This window comes from Pelodiscus sinensis, chromosome 13, assembly GCF_052426305.1.
Source record: "Pelodiscus sinensis isolate ZL-2025 chromosome 13, ASM5242630v1, whole genome shotgun sequence".
NCBI lineage: Eukaryota > Metazoa > Chordata > Testudines > Trionychidae > Pelodiscus > Pelodiscus sinensis.
Window position 1 is genome coordinate 997,612 of NC_143064.1, and position 18,209 is coordinate 1,015,820.

Consider the following 18,209-nt stretch of genomic DNA (forward strand, 5'->3'; position numbering starts at 1 on the left):
GGCAGCCTGGCCCCGTGGGGGGGAGAGGGGGGGAGGGGCAGCCTGGCCCCGTGGGGGGGAGGGGAAGCCTGGCCCTGCAGGGGGGGGGAGGGGAAGGGGGGAGGGGCAGCCTGGCCCCGCGGGGGGGGGGAGGGGGGGGGCAGCCTGGCCCTGCAGGGGGGGGGGGTGGAGGGGGGGGCAGCCTGGCCCTGCAGGGGGGGGGTGGAGGGGGGGGGCAGCCTGGCCCTGCAGGGGGGGGGTGGGGGGGGGCAGCCTGGCCCTGCAGGGGGGGCGGGGGAGGTTTCGCGACGCGGGCAGCAGGCTGGCGTGCGGGTGGAGGAGGTGCCAGTCCCGTGCGCGGGCGCGCTCCGCAGGGCTCACTCACCGGCGTTGAGCAGCGAGGGGATGGCCGCGCAGCGGATCAGGTCCTCCAGCAGCAAGCACTGACGGGCAATGAGAATGGCCACAAAGGTGGCCAAGGAATCATGGAAGGACAAGTCGCTGACCTGGGAGGGGCAAGAGCAGCCAGTGACCCCCACATGGAGACTAGGGCCAGCCCGCCAAACCCTCCAGCAGGCGGCTCCCGCCTGAGAGTGAGTTCCCCAGCTCCGCCCCCCTCGGGGGACATGCCCTCCCGCAGCTCCGCCCCCCTCGGGGGACACGCCCTCCCGCAGCTCCGCCCCCCTCGGGGGACACGCCCCTTAGCAGCTGCACCCCCTCGGGGGGACACGCCCCTTAGCAGCTGCGCCCCCCTCGGGGGGACACGCCCCCCCGCAGCTGCGCCCCCCTCAGGGGACATGCCCCTTCGCAGCTGCGCCCCCCCCCCCTCCCCCTCCCGCCCCCCCCCCTCGGGGGGACACGCCCCCGCAGCTCCGCCCCCCTCGGGGGACATGCCCTCCCGCAGCTCCGCCCCCCTCGGGGGGACACGCCCCTTAGCAGCTCCGCCCCCGCAGCTCCGCCCCCCTCGGGGGGACACGCCCCTTAGCAGCTGCGCCCCCCCTCAGACAGACACGCCCCCCGCAGCTCCGCCCCCCTCAGACGGACACGCCCTCCCACAGCTCCGCCCTCCTCGGGGGGACATGCCCTCCCGCAGCTCCGCCCCCCTCGGGGACATGCTCTCTGGGGGCTGCGGCACTCACGTCTACATTGCAGAGCAGGTCGTTGAAGCCACAGGTCCCGTTATTGGAGGAGCAGCACAAAGCCTTCAGCACGCCCAGCCACTCGGCACTCAGGGACTTGCAGTAGCCAGTGAGCTCCGCACACAGGATAGCGATGTCATTGACTCTGCCGGGGGAGCCAGGGTCAGCGAGCGCGCCGGAGCCAGAGCCAGAGCCCCCGTCCGGAGCACAGCCAGGCTGGCAGAGCGGGACTCGGGGCGTTCCTTGCTCCTCGCGTTGGCATTAAAGCAAAAAGACAAGCAAGCACCCGCATCCGGCGCGGGAGCTCGCTGCGGGCTGATTCTGGCAAAAGATCCCCATGGCTCTCTGGGGAGCCGCGCTCCCCCAGGGCCCTGCAACGGGAGAGCGCCTTCCCGGTGAGTCTCCTGTGTGCGTCTGCCCCACAGCGCCACAGGAGAGGGCGCGCGTCTAGCGAATGGCAACGCAAGGTCGAGCTGCTGACAACCTGCGTAAAAGGCAGCTCCTTCCCGGCGCTCTGCCTCGGGTGAGCACCGCACAGCGACAGCACGCTCAGGTCCCGGGGGGGCAGGCGAGACGGGGCTGGTAGGTGCCAAACACCGACTGTTCAGAGGGGACTGATTCTAGTCACTCACTCTTCAAGCAGCCGCACTCAGGCGCTCTCTCTCGCGGGGGCTGGCTAGCTCCGGAGTCATGGGACTGGCTGATACGGCCGGTCGAGGTCCCCGCCAGGCCGTTCCTAGGCCGGCCCCGCGCTAAGGCAGGAGCGCGGAGTATCTAGACGGGGGAGCACTCCGAGACGTTGGGAAGGGCTGCACTTTCCTATGGAGACGGGCAGGGATCCGGGTGCAGGGGGCCGTGGGGTCTGAGAGGGAGTTTGGGTGCAGGGTCCTGCAGGGGCTGTGGGCGAAGGAGACTGGCCAGGGGAGCGGGAGGGGCGCAGAAGGCTCGGCTGGTGGGCGGGGGTGCCGGAGGCAGGCTCCCACCGGAAGGTGCTTCCCCAGGTTGCTCCCAGCCAGCAGCCCCTCAGGCAGGCTCCTTGCCCGCAGCAGCTTTAGGCTCAACGCAGCCGGCGTCTCCACGTGGCGCTCGGTGCCGCGTGTGGAGGGCGGGGAGGCTTTGCCTGCTGCCCCGCCCCCTCACAATCTCTCCGCCCCCATTGGCCAGTTTCCAGCCAACAGATGCTGGGAGATTGTGCCGGGGCAGGAGCCGTGCGCAAAGCCTTCTGCCCCCAGCGCAAGGCACAGAGCCAAGGGCTTGGGCTGCTCCCTGCCGAGGGCCCTGGACTGAAAGGCCTGGGGGCCACGTCAGCAGGGGAGCTGAGGGGCCGCATTAGCACCAGCGGCCGGGGGAGAGGGTGGTTAGTAACAGAGACGTCTCTCGCCTGGCTCAAGAGTCCTAGCAGCCCGGCTGTGCCTCTCCGGACCTAGGGGCCAGCCACTAGCCCCGGCAGAGGCCAGGCGAGCTGGGCCCCGCAATGGCCGGAAGGGCTCCCACTAAGCTGCTTTGCTTTCGGAGCACTGCCTGGGACCCGGGCGACTCTCTCCCTGCCTGAACAGCCTGCAGGGCCGACCCGCTGGGCCAAGCACGGGGAGTCCACAGCCTGGAAGGGCGGAAAGGCGATGGCTAGGGCCCAGGGACCGCGGCAGGGCGGGATGAACTCTGGCCAGGCAGGCCAGGCCCCGCGGAGGGCCAGCCGCCGGACACACAAGTGCCGTTTGGAAGGAGGAGGAGAGGTGGCATCCCAGGCAGGCCAGGCCCCGCGGAGGGCCAGCCGCCGGACACACAAGTGCCGTTTGGGAGGAGGAGGAGAGGTGGCATCCCAGGCTCAGGCCAGGCCCCGCGGAGGGCCAGCTGCCGGACACACAAGTGCCGTTTGGAAGGAGGAGGAGAGGTGGCATCCCAGGCAGGCCAGGCCCCGCGGAGGGCCAGCCGCCGGACACACAAGTGCCGTTTGGAAGGAGGAGGAGAGGTGGCATCCCAGGCACAGGCCAGGCCCCGCGGAGGGCCAGCCGCCGGACACACAAGTGCCGTTTGGAAGGAGGAGGAGAGGTGGCATCCCAGGCAGGCCAGGCCCCGCGGAGGGCCAGCCGCCGGACACACAAGTGCCGTTTGGAAGGAGGAGGAGAGGTGGCATCCCAGGCACAGGCCAGGCCCCGCGGAGGGCCAGCCGCCGGACACACAAGTGCCGTTTGGAAGGAGGAGGAGAGGTGGCATCCCAGGCACAGGCCAGGCCCCGCGGAGGGCCAGCCGCCGGACACACAAGTGCCGTTTGGAAGGAGGAGGAGAGGTGGCATCCCAGGCAGGCCAGGCCCCGCGGAGGGCCAGCCGCCGGACACACAAGTGCCGTTTGGAAGGAGGAGGAGAGGTGGCATCCCAGGCACAGGCCAGGCCCCGCGGAGGGCCAGCCGCCGGACACACAAGTGCCGTTTGGAAGGAGGAGGAGAGGTGGCATCCCAGGCAGGCCAGGCCCCGCGGAGGGCCAGCCGCCGGACACACAAGTGCCGTTTGGAAGGAGGAGGAGAGGTGGCATCCCAGGCACAGGCCAGGCCCCGCGGAGGGCCAGCCGCCGGACACACAAGTGCCGTTTGGGAGGAGGAGGAGAGGTGGCATCCCAGGCACAGGCCAGGCCCCGCGGAGGGCCAGCCGCCGGACACACAAGTGCCGTTTGGAAGGAGGAGGAGAGGTGGCATCCCAGGCAGGCCAGGCCCCGCGGAGGGCCAGCCGCCGGACACACAAGTGCCGTTTGGGAGGAGGAGGAGAGGTGGCATCCCAGGCTCAGGCCAGGCCCCGCGGAGGGCCAGCCGCCGGACACACAAGTGCCGTTTGGGAGGAGGAGGAGAGGTGGCATCCCAGGCAGGCCAGGCCCCGCGGAGGGCCAGCCGCCGGACACACAAGTGCCGTTTGGGAGGAGGAGGAGAGGTGGCATCCCAGGCAGGCCAGGCCCCGCGGAGGGCCAGCCGCCGGACACACAAGTGCCGTTTGGGAGGAGGAGGAGAGGTGGCATCCCAGGCTCAGGCCAGGCCCCGCGGAGGGCCAGCCGCCGGACACACAAGTGCCGTTTGGGAGGAGGAGGAGAGGTGGCATCCCAGGCAGGCCAGGCCCCGCGGAGGGCCAGCCGCCGGACACACAAGTGCCGTTTGGGAGGAGGAGGAGAGGTGGCATCCCAGGCAGGCCAGGCCCCGCGGAGGGCCAGCCGCCGGACACACAAGTGCCGTTTGGGAGGAGGAGGAGAGGTGGCATCCCAGGCACAGGCCAGGCCCCGCGGAGGGCCAGCCGCCGGACACACAAGTGCCGTTTGGGAGGAGGAGGAGAGGTGGCATCCCAGGCACAGGCCAGGCCCCCGTCACTTCTCCATCTGAGATGAGGGACCTGCATGCCGGAGTCCAGCTGCCTCCTAGGCGCTGGCCTGCGCTGCAGGGTGGAGTCCTTCGCCGAGGGAGAGGCCGGGGATTGCAGGGCTGGATCGGTGCCCTGCGGCTCCAGGCCTCCCGGGCTGCCCTGCGGCTCACCGGTCGGGGTCGTGGTGGCCCACGCACACGTGCATGAGGGCGTTGCACACGAAGCTGTAGCGGTTGGCCGGGTTGTCGCTGAGGCTCTTGCCCAGGGTGGTGTAGGTGAAGTTGTGGGCGGACGGGTTCTCGATGGTGTCGATCATGAACTCGGGCTCCCACAGCATGTTGGAGTCGGACGGCTCCACGTTGCAGTAGATGCTGTTCTTCACCTTGGAGCAGAAGTCGCTGGCGGGGCGGGAAGGGGGGTTGGGCCTCGGCAGACACGCCGCCCGGGCCCCTCCAAGCACTGCAGAGGCCGGGCCCCCCCCACCACCCAGCTGACGGGGGAGGGGCGCAGCCCAAGCAGCCTGCGCAAGGGCCACGTTTCCGCCTCGGTGGAATCCCCGGGAATTGCTGGAGGGGGGCAGAGACCACGCGCGGGGCGGCCGCTTCCTCCTGGGCCATGGACTCCCCAGCGCTCGCCCCTCAGCCGGCCTGCAGCCCCCGGGGCAGTACCACGACCCCTGCGTGCCCAGCCCAGGGGCGGACAGGCCGGCCCGGCCCCTGGGCAAAGCTACGGGTGGCCCCGCACTGCGGGACGGGACGGAGCCTCAGGCACAAAAGGCAGGGCAGGGGGCAGTCGCACCGCCCCAGCCAGCCCTCAGCAGCCCCCAGGCCACCGGCACCGCCCCAGCCAGCCCTCTGCAGCCCCCAGGCCACCGGCACCTCCCCAGTCAGCCCTCTGCAGCCCCCAGGCCACCGGCACCGCCCCAGCCAGCCCTCAGCAGCCCCCAGGCCACCGGCACCTCCCCAGTCAGCCCTCTGCAGCCCCCAGGCCACCGGCACCTCCCCAGTCAGCCCTCTGCAGCCCCCAGGCCACCGGCACCGCCCCAGCCAGCCCTCTGCAGCCCCCAGGCCACCGGCACCGCCCCAGCCAGCCCTCAGCAGCCCCCAGGCCACCGGCACCTCCCCAGCCAGCCCTCTGCAGCCCCCAGGCACCTCCCCAGCCAGCCCTCAGCAGCCCCCAGGCACCTCCACAGCCCGCCCTCAGCAGCCCCCAGGCACCTCCCCAGCCAGCCCTCAGCAGCCCCCCAGGCCACCGGCACCGCCCCAGCCAGCCCTCAGCAGCCCCCAGGCCACCGGCACCTCCCCAGCCAGCCCTCTGCAGCCCCCAGGCACCTCCCCAGTCAGCCCTCAGCAGCCCCCAGGCACCTCCCCAGTCAGCCCTCTGCAGCCCCCCAGGCACCTCCCCAGTCAGCCCTCTGCAGCCCCCCAGGCACCTCCCCAGTCAGCCCTCTGCAGCCCCCCAGGCACCTCCCCAGTCAGCCCTCAGCAGCCCCCCAGGCACCTCCCCAGTCAGCCCTTGCCGCTGCCTGGGGCGCATTGCTGGGGCTCCGGCGGCGATCTGAATGGCCGGGGCACCAGTCGCCCCCACAGCAGGCAGGAGCCCTGGGCCCTTTGGAACGGCCGCGTCCCGTGGGCAGGGCTGGCCCCTAGAGCCAGGCCGAGCTCCGGCCACGAGCAAAGCACAGCAGGAGGGGCTCGCGCCTGCAGCCGCAAGGTGAGGCCAGGGCCCACGCGCCCAGCCTGCCTGACGCACCTGAAGAGCTCCCCGAATTTGCTCTTGAGGTGGCTGCAGGAGGTGTACAGGTCGTAGAGGTAGGCCAGGATGCAGCGCTCGGCGGAGGTGCCGTCGGAGCGGTTCATGCCGTGCTTCACCACCCCGCACAGGCTGCGAGAGAAGAGATGCTGCAGCAGCGCGCAGGGACCCGCTGGGAGCCCCCGCCCGGGCACAGGAGCAGACCCCTCCCCTCCTCCACAGGACCAAGCCCCAGCCAGAGGGGCCCTCTGCCCACGTGGCGATTCCCGCTGACTCACCCCAGACACCCAGGCCCGGCCTGAGCAGAGGAAGGGAAGGAGGTGGAGACGCCGCCTGGCTGGGGGCAGGGCCGGGGAGCTGGGCGAGCAGACTAAGTCCAGGACAGGGGCTTCAGGGGCCCGAGAGGAACATGGAGCCAATAACCCTTCTACTCCGTGGGATTCCTGAGAGTCACAGCCGGCTGCGGGCGGGGGCCCCGGCGTGCCATGGCAGAAGGCCCCTGGTCTCCCACCCGTCTGGGCAAAGCCCCAAGCCCAGGCTCTCTTACCCTTCGAAGACCTGGGCCATCTGGTCTTGGTTGAGGATAAGGCAGGAGTGGTAGTGCCGGAGCACAGCCACGATGCACAGGCACAGGCTGGTGGTGTAGCTGCCAACGAGGTCAGAAGATTTCAGCAGCAGCTCTGCCTCCACCACGCTCAGCTCGTTCAGTAGCTGCACCATGACAGACAAAGCCCTCAGCACCCCAGCCAGCCAGCCGCTCCCCGGCCTGAGCCTGCACGCTGGGCAACGCCTGCCGGCCCGGCTCCGGGCAGCTCAGGCCGTCTGCAGCGGTAGCACGCCGCGCCGGAGCCTGCTGGCTGCACACAAGCAGGGCACTGGCTTCCTCCCTATGGCTCTGACTTTCCGTCCCCAGGACTGATCATCCGCTAGCGGGGCCGGGACCCCCAGCTGCGCCTCCACGTAGCAAATCTCTGGGGCACTTCTGGCCGAGCCTGCCACTAGCCACAGCCTGCACCGCAGGGAACCAGGCAGGGCTGCCCCTGGCGCTCACTGCAGGCAGCACGTCCAGAGAGGACCCTCCGAGCCCGAGCCCCACAGGAGGGCTACACTCTGTGCCCCCCGGCTCCCTGCAAGACACAGGCCAGCGGCTCTGCCTCCAACCCGGGACCCTGTGGCTGAGCAAGAGCCCCCCTCAGTCCGGTTTAACTGGGGAGCACCTCGGAGCCCAGGGCTCACCTGGATGGCAAAGTCCATGAGGCCGCTGATGTTGAGCGAATACTCCATCAGGTCGAAGATGAACTGCACGTGCTGCACCAGGGGCAGGTGGTAGGACATCCCTAAGGCAAAGCTGGTGATCTGTTCCAAGACATTGCGAGAGACCTGCGGGCAGGGAGGCACAGGGGTCAGCCCCTCGCAGATCCAGGTTCCTCTCCCGTCTCCGCGCGGCGCCAGGGACGGACCGGCCTGGGCTGGCCAGGAGACCATACCTGAGAGGTGACCTGGTGCTGATCGAAGTGCGAGAGGTGCTGGAATTTAGCGAAGATATCCTCAGCGGTTGGGAATGCCTCTGGCTTGCTCCTCTTCCTCTTCTGGCCTTCCTCTCCGCCTGCCCAAGGCAGAAACAGTCACCCCCACGTCTCACGTGCCTTGCAGCCCACGCAGGGAGCAAGATGCACCCAGCGCAGGCGGCACCCACCTGTCTCCGCCGTGCTCTTCCTGTTCAACACCTTCAGAATGTCTTTGGTGATCTTCTTGATGGCGTGGCGGGCGTCGTCCCGCTGCTTCCCGACCCCGAAGAGAACCACCAGCCGCTGGTTACACTCGTGGCTGCAGGACTCCTCCTGGGAACCCAGGGGACAGCGGCATCAGTCCCTTCGCCACCCCTGGCTCTCTCAGAGAAGGCAGGTGGCCCGGGGAGCGACCTGGGCAATGAGGAAGCCCCCTCAAAGCCCAAGGCCCCCAGCATCCAAGGCACACGCAGCAGGTCTCAGGATGGGCCCAGCTCTCCTACCTGCGGGATAGGGAAGTGCGTGGCATACTGGATGTGCCGGGGCTGCTCGTACAGGGATGCTAGTGTTCCTTCTGCGGCCTTCTCCTTCGGCAGCGGCTTGGCATCCTTCTCAGGGTCTGCCTTCTCCGGGGAGGGGCTGGCCTTGGACTCGCAGTGCATGGGAGGAGAGAACATCTAGGGGAGGAGACAGGCTTGCCGGGGTTCCCAAAGACGCTCACGGCGAAGGAGGCGAGTGAGCAGGGACAGCCCCCAGCCCAGGCACCCGCCGCACCAGTGCAGCCTCCTGCCCCACTGCAGGCGCACTGCAGGAGAGCGCTCCCAAGACGCAAGGCCCTGCAGGGGCCAGCGTGCACCTGAGACGCGCTGGCTGGAGAAGCCCCGTCCCGGGGCCCAGCAGCACACGAGCGAGTCACTGCCCCCACTGGCCCACTTCCCTGTGGCCCCCCTGCTCCCTCGCCTCGCCGCCTCGCCAAGGGAGCAGCACCGGCCACGCCCTGAGAAGGAGGCAGCCCAGGGATGGCACATCTGGGGGCCAGCTGGGTCCTAGCCTGCCGACAGCCCCAACCAGCCACGCGGCACCAGCCCTTTCGGCCGGGCCCGGCAATCCCCCAGCCGGGCTACTCACTGGGCACCAGGGACCCACCGAGAAATCCGTCTTCTCCATGTCATCAAACAGCGCGCTGGAGCTGGGGTCGATATCCATGGACTCCGAGAGGCCTGCGTCCTGGGGGACAAGCGGGACAGCCATTACCTGAGTGTGGCAGTGGGAAGCCCTCCAGCAGCGCAACGCAGAGCCGGGCCAGCCACCGCCACGCTCCGGCCGCCGGCAGGGCTGGGCCCGGGGCGAGGGGCAACGGCGGGTGCTTTGCAGGGACGCCAGGGCCCGCAGGAAGGGGCCTCACCTCCAACTTGATGCTGCTGCTGCCCATCCCCTCCTTCCTGTCCGGCTCCTCGGCGGGGTCGTCGAAGGGCGAGGGGGGGCGGGGCCCCTGCGCGTCCATGGCCAGGTCGCCCCGGGAGATGAGCGTGCACATGTAGATGTTGTGCGAGAAGACGTCGTGCCGGATCAGCTCGCAGAACAGCAGCACCAGGTTGAAGAACTCCACCTTCTCGCTCTCGTTGCCCGGCTCCGCTGCAGGGGCACAGCGACAGCTCCTGAGCCTGGCCCCTCCGCCGCCCACGGCGGGGCCCACGGCCAGAGCCAGGCTCGGCAGCATCCCTCCCAGCCCCGGGTTCTCGGCGCGTACTCAGCACAGGAGCCTGGGTGTCGAGGAACTGCATGAGGACGTCCTGGAAGACGGGCGTGCTGGCTGCGGACAGGGAGCCGGAGGAGATGGAGCCTTTCTCATCCACGACTTCAGAGTCCCCACATCGCTGCGAGAGAGACACGAGTCCAGGCCGCTGCCGGGAGGAGAAACCCGGCCCGCCCCCAACCCACTCGGAGCGGGCGGCTCTCGGGCCAAATGCTCCAGCTCCAGCCCCGGGGCCTTGGTGCCCGCACTCAGCTCGTGGCTCTGCAGAGCCCTGCTCACGGCCCAGCAGCCGGGCCACTGCTCTTCCAAGACCCACCTCCGCCTCGATCTCCGCCTGGCGCTTTTCCAGCAGTTTAGCCACGACCATGGCCCGGTGGCGGCCCGAGCGCTTGCAGCTCACAGCCCATTCGCACAGCAAGGCCACCACGGCGTCGTCGTCCGGGGAGATCTGCCGGGACACGGGCGGGGGCGCAGCGCTGAGCCCAGGCCATGCCCCAGACCCTGCCCGAAAGCTGCTCTGCTCCTGTCTTCCCAGCGCCCGACGCTGGGGCTCCGCGCTGGCTCCGACACGGGCCCGGGAACCCCAGGCAGGGCTCTCCGCACGGGAGCCCCCTTTTCAGGGTCAGGCTGAGGACGAGCTCACGGGCCCTCCAGAGGGGTGGGAGCCTTTCTGGGGTCTGGGCCTCCGACCCACGTTCAGATCCGCCCGGGCCGTGGAAAGAGAAGCAAAGCCCCCATCGCTGACTGGCCCCTGGCTGAGGAGAAAGACGCTCCCAGCATCGCCCAGCCAGAGCCGAGGGGCCCGGGCTAGGAGACTTCGTGGGGCCCCCATGGCCCTGGGGTGGGGCCAAAAATGAGGGGTTCAGTGTCTGCAAGGGGGCTGCCAGGAAGGAGTGTGGGCAGGAGGGCGGGTGCGGGAGGGGGTTGTAGCTTGCTAGATCTCAGAGGGTAGTAGGGTGCAGGAATGGGCTGGGGAGTGGGGTCTGGACAAGAGGGGGATGGAGGAGCAGGTGGGGGAGGAGCAGGCTGGGAGGGGCCACAGGGTGGGAGGGGACTACAGGGGCAGGCTGGGGAGTGGGGTCTGGGCAGGAGGGGGGCAGGAGGGGGTGGGGGAGCAGCAGGGTGGAGGGGCAGGGTGGGAGGGGACTACAGGGGCAGGCTGGGGAGTGGGGTCTGGGCAGGAGGGGGGGCAGGAGGGGGTAGGGGAGGAGCAGGGTGGAGGGGCAGGCTGGGGAGAGGGGTCTGGGCAGGAGGGGGGCAGGAGGGAGGTGGGGGAGGGGCAGGGTGGGAGGGGGCTACAGGGGCAGGCTGGGGAGGGGGGACAGGAGGGGGTGGGGGAGGAGCAGGGTGGAGGGGCAGGCTGGGGAGAGGGGTCTGGGCAGGAGGGGGGGCAGGAGGGAGGTGGGGGAGGGGCAGGGTGGGAGGGGCAGGCTGGGGAGGGGGGTCTGGGCAGGAGGGGGGCAGGAGGGGGTGGGGGAGGAGCAGGGTGGAGGGGCAGGCTGGGGAGGGGGGTCTGGGCAGGAGGGGGGCAGGAGGGGGTGGGGGAGGAGCAGGGGGGAGGGGCAGGCTGGGGAGGGGGGTCTGGGCAGGAGCAGGGCGTGGGGCTGGGTGGTGGCGGGTGATTACCTGGCACAGCTCCCTGGGGATGCCCTTGGCTCTCTGTCCTCCACTGCTTCCAGGCACCACCTCCTGCTGCTCCTAGTGGCTGCGATTCCCGTGTCCCGGAGGGCACAGGACAGCCAGCCCTCGCCCGCCCCACACAGGCTGTGCCGAAACGCAGGGGCTCTCCTGGAGCCCCCCTCCAGGGCCTGCAATGGGCCACTGCTCTGGGCACCCGTGGAGCTGGTCCCCTCCGGTGCCTGCTGGGCACAGCTCCCCAGCCCAGCACCCACGTCACCGCAACACCCACCTCGTGACTGTCCTTGCTTGGCCCCAGCCCAAAGATCCTGTTGTACAAGGAATCCAAGGAGTTGCTGAAGTCAGACCTCTCGAAGCTGTGACTGTCCAGCACCTCCAGCGTGTGCAGCACCCGGCCAATAGTGAACCCTGGGGCGCCACCGGAAGGAGAGGGGAGTGCATGAGTGCTCAGGGCGATGGGGGCCGAGGACCTGCCAGAGGGGCGGACGGCCACGGAGCTGGCTCCAGTGCCAGGGGCAGGGGAGGGGCTGCAGACCTGCAGGAAGTTACCTGCCGTGGTTTCCTGGCACTTGTCAAACGACCAGCGGACCTCGACGGCCTGGCCCCGCTCCTTTATCTGCTGCTCAATCTCCCGGAGCTTCGCCCGCACCTGAAGGCAGAGGAGCCCGTGGACACACGCATGAGCGGCCAGGGTGAGCTGCCCACAGAGCCCGGGGCCAGGGAGAGACCGCCTGCCCCCGGCGCTGCGCCGGCTCAGAGACACGCCCTTCGCAAGCTGCTCACCTGCTGGGTGAAGGCTGAGGTGCCTCCAGGCATGGGCAGGCTGGAGGGGGCGATGGGCAGATGATCCAGGGGGGAGCCGGTCTTTATCCGGGTGTCCGTCAGGGAGTAATGCCAGACCAGCGCGCTCGGGCAGCACAGCGTGATGCTCTGCAGCAGACAGCCAAGGGGCACGCTGAGCAGATCAGCCTCAGCCTCCCCGCCCTGGGGAAAGGCTCCCCCCGAAAGCGGCTGGCGTATGCTGGGGTCCAGAGGGGCCCCCTCCCTGCAGGCGGCTGCACCGGCCTCGCAGCCTCGATGCATTTCCATGGCCAAGACCAAACCCGGCACTGTAGGCCAGTGACCCAGGACAGCACCCCGCGAATTCCCCTGCGGCCTGGCCGAGGGCTCCCCAGCACAAAGGGGCCATGTGCCGGGGCAGCGGGCAGCCGCCTCCGGCAGTGCCAGGGCTTCTCACACAGGCCTGCAGGCAGCGCCCCGAGCCCAGGGCATCGGACTCAGCAGGTCTGTAGAAAGGCAACAGCCCAGCACAAGCCTCGCTCGCTGCCCCACTGGGTAACAAGGGCCGGCCAGGCCCGTGGCACCGCTTCCAGCCTCTGCATTGTCTGCCAGATGAAAGAGCCATCTGCTGCCAAGCCGCCCGGCGCAGGGACCCTGGCAGACACGGCCCTCGTCAGAACGAACACCCTGCCCTCCAGCCGCTCCCTGCCACCGGCGGCCACGCCCACTCGCGGCGGCGGCCACGCCCACTCGCGGCGGCGGCCACGCCCACTCGCAGCGGCATGCTTCCGAACCACTTGCAGCTGCTCCGCGTGGGCTGGCCAGGGATCCCACCGCCTCCCCACACCTGCACTCATGCCTAGAGGGGAGGCCCCTGCTTTGCCGTTTCCACTGCATATCGTGCCCAGGGCCCCGCGTCCTCACTGGCCATCTCAGCCTGGCTGCTAGCCGCCCCCTTCCCAGGCATGATCCCCGTAAGACCGGCGAGTGCTGGGCCAAGAACTGAGCCCGGGCGACCTGCCTAGAAGTGCTGGCTCTCTCCCTCCCCCCGGCAAGTCCCTATTCCGGCCGCCAGCCACTCGCATCACCCCCCTCCCCGCGGGTGTGAAAACCCAGCCCAGCCCTACCTGCAGAATGCAGCTGAGCCCGAACACCACCGGGCGGTGCTGGGGACAGAGCAGCAGGTCGCTGAAGGGACTGGGGGGCGGATTTCCTGCGGCTGGCTGAGGGGCAGGTGTGGAAGGGAGGGCAGGTCCTGTCTGTGTGGTGAGGATGTGGGGCAGGTGCCCCCCACTGCCATCCAGCTGCATGGCAAGCCTGCGGGTACAGAAGTAGGCCAGGCGCCTGGACAGGTAGGCGGACTGCACAAATTCTCCCGAGTACTGTGGGGAAGAAGAGAAACCCTTCCAGCCGTGCAGGCAGGGCCCAGGCCGAGGCAGCCGGGGAAAACGGCCCCCCAATGGCATTCAAGCACCAGTGAGAGGCACAGACCTCAGTGCGCCCCGTCCCAGCCTGCTCAGCGGAACCCGGCCGGGAGCTTAGAGAAAGGCCCTTTCTCCCTGTTCCATCTAAGGAACTCCGCACGGCCAAGTCCAGCAGCCACAGGCAAGGCAGGGACGGGCACCGGAGCAGCCCCAGCAGAAGGCGGCGCCGGGCTATGCAGCAGTGGCTTCTGCCAACGTAGGGAGGGGCACTTGGCTCGCGCTCGCCAGAGCCGGCCGGACCAGGCACTTCTCTCCTGCAGCTCACCCGCAGCAGCAGGGGCAAGAGCAGCTTCAACAGCTCATCCTCTCCCGGCCGGATCTTCTCAAAGCACTCCAGCACCCAGGTCAGGAACTCGTGTCTGTCCAGCATCCCGTCCTGAGACACAGACAGGGTGAGAAGCGGCAGAGCGGCCAGGCAGGGGCAGAGCAAGGTCCGTCTCGCCCAGCGTCCCGTCCTGAGACACAGACAGGGTGAGAAGCGGCAGAGCGGCCAGGCAGGGGCAGAGCAAGGTCCGTCTCGCCCAGCGTCCCGTCCTGAGACACAGACAGGGTGAGAAGCGGCAGAGCGGCCAGGCGGGGGCAGAGCAAGGTCCGTCTCGCCCAGCGTCCCGTCCTGAGACACAGACAGGGTGAGAAGCGGCAGAGCGGCCAGGTGGGGGCAGAGCAAGGTCCGTCTCGCCCAGCGTCCCGTCTCACGACCGTGGCCAGTGCCGGGTGCCCCAGGGAACCCTCCCTCCCGTCGCCCATTCCCAGCTCCTGACAGAGGCCAGGGACCCCCGCCCTGCCCAGCCTGGCCAATAGTCCTCCGTGAACTTCTGTAATGTTCTGAACCCTGTTCAAGTCCTGGCCTTCACCACATCCTCTGGCGAGGGGTTCCGCCGGCTGACTGTGCTCGGCAGGTGTTTGTTTTAAACCTGCGCCTATTCATGCCATTTGGGGACCCCTAGTTCTTGTGTTATGGCAAGCAGTAAATAACTCTTCCTTATTCACTTTTCCCACTCGGGATTTCATAGACCTCTACTATCCCCTTAGTCTCCTCTTTTCCAAGCTGAAAAGTCCCAGTCTTTTTAATCTCTCCTCCTAGGGAAGCCATTCCAAACCCCGAATCATTTTTGTTGCCCTTTTCTGAACTTTTTGAAATGCCAATACGTCTTTTTTGAGAGGAGGTGCCCACATCTGCCCACAGCGTTCCAGATGTGGGTGTCCCATGGTTTTCTAGAGCGGCAATGAGAGATTCTCTGCCTCGTTTTCTATCCCTGTCTGGATGACTCCCCACACTCTGTCTGTTGTGTGACTGCCGCTGGGCACTGAGCGGCTGCTTTCAGAGAACTCTCCACGACTCCAAGATCTCTCCCGCGTGGTAACGGCCCCCATCGTTTTGGGTGCATCGCTGGAATGACGCTGCCCAGCACACGGTCCTTTGCGGTTATCAGCACTGAATTTCATCTGCCGTTTTGGGGCGCAGGCCCCGTTGTGGAAAACCCAAAGACGCGTTCTGGAGTTATTCTACCCTTCTCTCTCTGCTGGCCCCACAGGGCTCCAGGGCAGACGACATTCTGCAACCACACATTGCTCTGAGCCTCGAGTACCCCGCTCAGCCAGCAGCTCACCTGGAACATGAACATGGCCAGTTTCTCATTGTAGTCCCACTGTTTCAAAGCATGCTCCACCTCCTGTGGCATCGGCCCAGCCGGCGAGCCACAGCCCTGCCCGGAGAGCTGCCTATAGAACTCGGAAATCTTCTGCAGCTGCTCTGACAGGTACTTGGTGATGATCTGTGTCCACTCTGGAACCAAGACAAGCAAGAAGGGGCACTGGAGAGCGGGCCTGCCGACGGGGGGGAGGAAAAGAGGCGGCTGCCCTGGGACCCAGTGATTCCAAAGGGCCCAGGACTCCGGCCGCTGACATCCCTGTGAGCCGTGGCCCTTTTCCATTGCCACTGGAGTGCAGCCCGGTGCCATGCAGACAGCTCTCAGGGCTGGCTAGGGGCAGGAGGCCAGCATGGTGTGCTCCAAACGATGCTAAGGGCTGACTGCCCTGCCCCAACCCTTCAGCCCTGTCCCTGCGGCACCAGCCCTCCCCGCCCCCATTGCCCAGGGGCCGGGCAAGTCTGTTGGTCCTGCGGGGAGAAGGCTGATCCAGCCAGAGGAAGGAGGAGCCAAAGAGTTCTTGGGCTGGAGGAAAAACCTCCAGGAAAGAGGCCTGTGGGTTGCAGGGGAAGTTGGAGACCAAGGGGCAGGAATTCTCAATTGCGTTTTAAAACAGGCTTTTAGCACACAAGATTCCTTAAAAGCGTTTGTGGAAGAGCCAGCAAGAGCAGGACTAGGAGGGGACGGGGCAGGACAGCCTGACGTAGCATCCCCACGACGGATCGGAGAGATGAGGACAGCAGCATGCTAGGGACATTCCCAGGTCTCTCAATGGCTCCCAGCCAGTTTCAGATGCCTGCTCACGGACTTGGTGTTGCTTCTCGGAGCAACGACTCACGGACGGCCCAGCTACACTAAAGCCCACATTCCCTTCTATGAACTGCCAAATATTTAGGTGCCTCTGGGAGGCTCCCGATGACAAAGCCTAGGACAAGGCGCATGAGAGTAGGGAATAAAACACTCCTGGCGGGGCTGAGATCAAAGCAAAGCAAAGCGCTGTACACAAACGCCCCGACCGGCCGCCCCGCGTCCTGCCACACGGCACGCGCTGGGCAGCAGCGCTCCGCCAGACGCACCTTTTCCCAGCGCTGGCCAACTGCAAGGGTGCTGGGATGCCACAGAGGCCAGAACCTGGCTCCACAGGCCAGCAAGGCTAGAGCCATGCAGGGAATAGCAAGCCGAGGGGAAGGCAGCTTGTAAGTGCAGGGCTATTTCTCCTCACACGCTCCTGTCTAGCTCGGCTAAGACACGCCTAAGGGCGGGCGTGAGAGTCTGCAAACGTGTTCCCAGCATAAGCACCGAGGGGAGAACGGAAGGAACACGCAGGTGGGCGGAGGAGGCCCGAGGGTGCCTAGTGACAGGGAACAGGTCACGCTCGGCCAGCCACGTTTGTCTGTGGTCCTGGGGCGTCACCAGGAGGACAACAGCAGCGGGCGCGATCCAGCAGGAACAACCCTGCGCTGCCCCTCTTGTTAGAAAGAGGAGGCAGGGGAGGGAACGCCGTTACCGCGCCCAGAGAGACAAGCTTTGGAGCCAGAGAGAGCTCTCGTTCATGTCGCCTCACCCCCCTTGGGTCTCTGACAGCTGGGCCTATGCCCTCCCAGACAGGGCTCTGCCATCCTTAACAACTACGCTCAGCCCTGCTCAATGCAGCAAGCTGGGGAACTAGGCGACGCCGGACTATGGGACGAGGGACAAACAGCATCTCTGACTAAAGCTTCTGTGCGTACAAGCTATCCTAGAGCACTGTACGGGTACGGCGCGCCGGAAGAGAACCCTCCCTGCTCTCCAGTTACACTCTTCCGGGGGAGGAGGGGGCTATGAGAGGGCAGGGGCAGGAGTAGCATGGGGTGGGTTTGAGAGGTCAGGGAGGGGGTGTGTGCGGGATGCAGGTGAAGGGCCTGCGCGTGAGGGGTTGGGATGGGGCACTAACTCGGTGCCCCGCACCTCCCCCGCACTGCTCCCAGGCACCGCCCTCCGCCGCGCCCATTGGCCATGAATTGTGGCCAATGGGAGCAGCGGGGAAAAGCCTGCAGACAAGCACTTCCTGGAGTTCCCCAGGTGGGAGGAGCTGAGATGCTTCCTCCTGCCCCTGCCCCTGCCTCGATCTGGCCCACAAGGCTCTGGGCTCCCACTTCGAGCCATGCAGGCGTCCCAGTTCAAGGAGGCTCAAGTGCTATGCCAGGGAGGAGGTGCAAGCCCAGCGGCAGGCCTGGCAGGCAGAGGGCCACGGCTCTACCCGGGCACTTACCGATAAAGGGATCGATGACGTGCCGTTTTTTCACCTTGGTTTCTGTGATGGCGGCATAGTAGGCACAAGTCATTTTGATCAGCCAGGCTGCTCTCATCACTGGGACAGTGTATTTTGCCAAATAACCAAAGACCTCCTCCTTCTTACTGAAGATGGGCACCTCGAGGAGCAGAAGAGAAGAGCTAGCGTCTGAGAACCCAGAAAGGACACGCCCCAGAGTAACATCCACTCTCACACCTGCGCCAGTCTGTCGGGACGCTTACCACACAGGACCATGGCCCTGGGCAGCAGTGCAACACCCCGGGAAATGCAGCAGGAAACTGCAGAGAGGGACGACGCTGAGACGCGTGCAAGGGACAAAGCGACAGGTCACACCGACAGCCTGTGAACACTGGCCTGGGAAACTAACTTCTCCATAATATGCTCAGCTGCTACAGTAGGCACTGAACTTCCCACTGCCAAGCTGTGCCAGCCCCCTGCTCACAGAACCCCCCCTCCAGAAGACAGAGCCTTCTTTCCCCATCCTACCCCGGGAGAATTCCTAGCCCAGTTCTGCTACACCAGTACCAAGGCCTAGCTGCTGGAGCACAGACGCGAACTGCTCACACTAGGCCAATGCACAGAGCCCTTCCCTAGGAGAAGGCTGCCACAGCCGCAGGAGTGTGCGAAGTCACACAGGAGGGCAGAGCTAGACAACCCTTGGAAACACGCAGCAGCATGGTCTCCCCTCAGTGGAGCAGGCAGCCGGGAGAGGGAAGCAGTCAAGACTGAAAGGAAACATTCAAGCTCCACAAGCCAAGACACAAAGTTTAGCCTTGTGTGAGTGGTTGGGAAGCTGGGGACACAGGCAGCCCACGCTGAGACCTGGACACACACGGGGAACCGTTACCAGTCTGGCAACCCTCCAGTGCACTCCTCAGCCCCGGGAGAGCTC

General features: G+C 67.2%; 1 protein-coding gene across 2 annotated transcripts in view; it reads right to left on the minus strand.

Annotated features, from left to right (window-relative positions):
* Positions 1-18,209, minus strand: part of MED12 (mediator complex subunit 12) — a 95,328-nt gene that overhangs the window by 70,826 nt on the left and 6,293 nt on the right. For both annotated transcript variants that reach the window (XM_089781764.1, XM_089781763.1), the window contains exons 4-23: positions 17,276-17,435; positions 14,986-15,161; positions 13,641-13,751; positions 13,019-13,273; positions 11,895-12,041; positions 11,661-11,760; positions 11,383-11,519; positions 9,790-9,921; positions 9,468-9,594; positions 9,123-9,352; positions 8,864-8,944; positions 8,221-8,394; positions 7,906-8,050; positions 7,697-7,815; positions 7,446-7,589; positions 6,757-6,920; positions 6,210-6,341; positions 4,628-4,855; positions 1,119-1,263; positions 365-485 (exon numbers count right to left, since the gene is read on the minus strand). In XM_089781764.1, the coding sequence (XP_089637890.1) occupies positions 365-485; positions 1,119-1,263; positions 4,628-4,855; positions 6,210-6,341; positions 6,757-6,920; positions 7,446-7,589; positions 7,697-7,815; positions 7,906-8,050; positions 8,221-8,394; positions 8,864-8,944; positions 9,123-9,352; positions 9,468-9,594; positions 9,790-9,921; positions 11,383-11,519; positions 11,661-11,760; positions 11,895-12,041; positions 13,019-13,273; positions 13,641-13,751; positions 14,986-15,161; positions 17,276-17,435 (3,028 nt within the window). The remainder of the gene's footprint in view (positions 1-364; positions 486-1,118; positions 1,264-4,627; positions 4,856-6,209; positions 6,342-6,756; positions 6,921-7,445; positions 7,590-7,696; positions 7,816-7,905; positions 8,051-8,220; positions 8,395-8,863; positions 8,945-9,122; positions 9,353-9,467; positions 9,595-9,789; positions 9,922-11,382; positions 11,520-11,660; positions 11,761-11,894; positions 12,042-13,018; positions 13,274-13,640; positions 13,752-14,985; positions 15,162-17,275; positions 17,436-18,209) is intronic.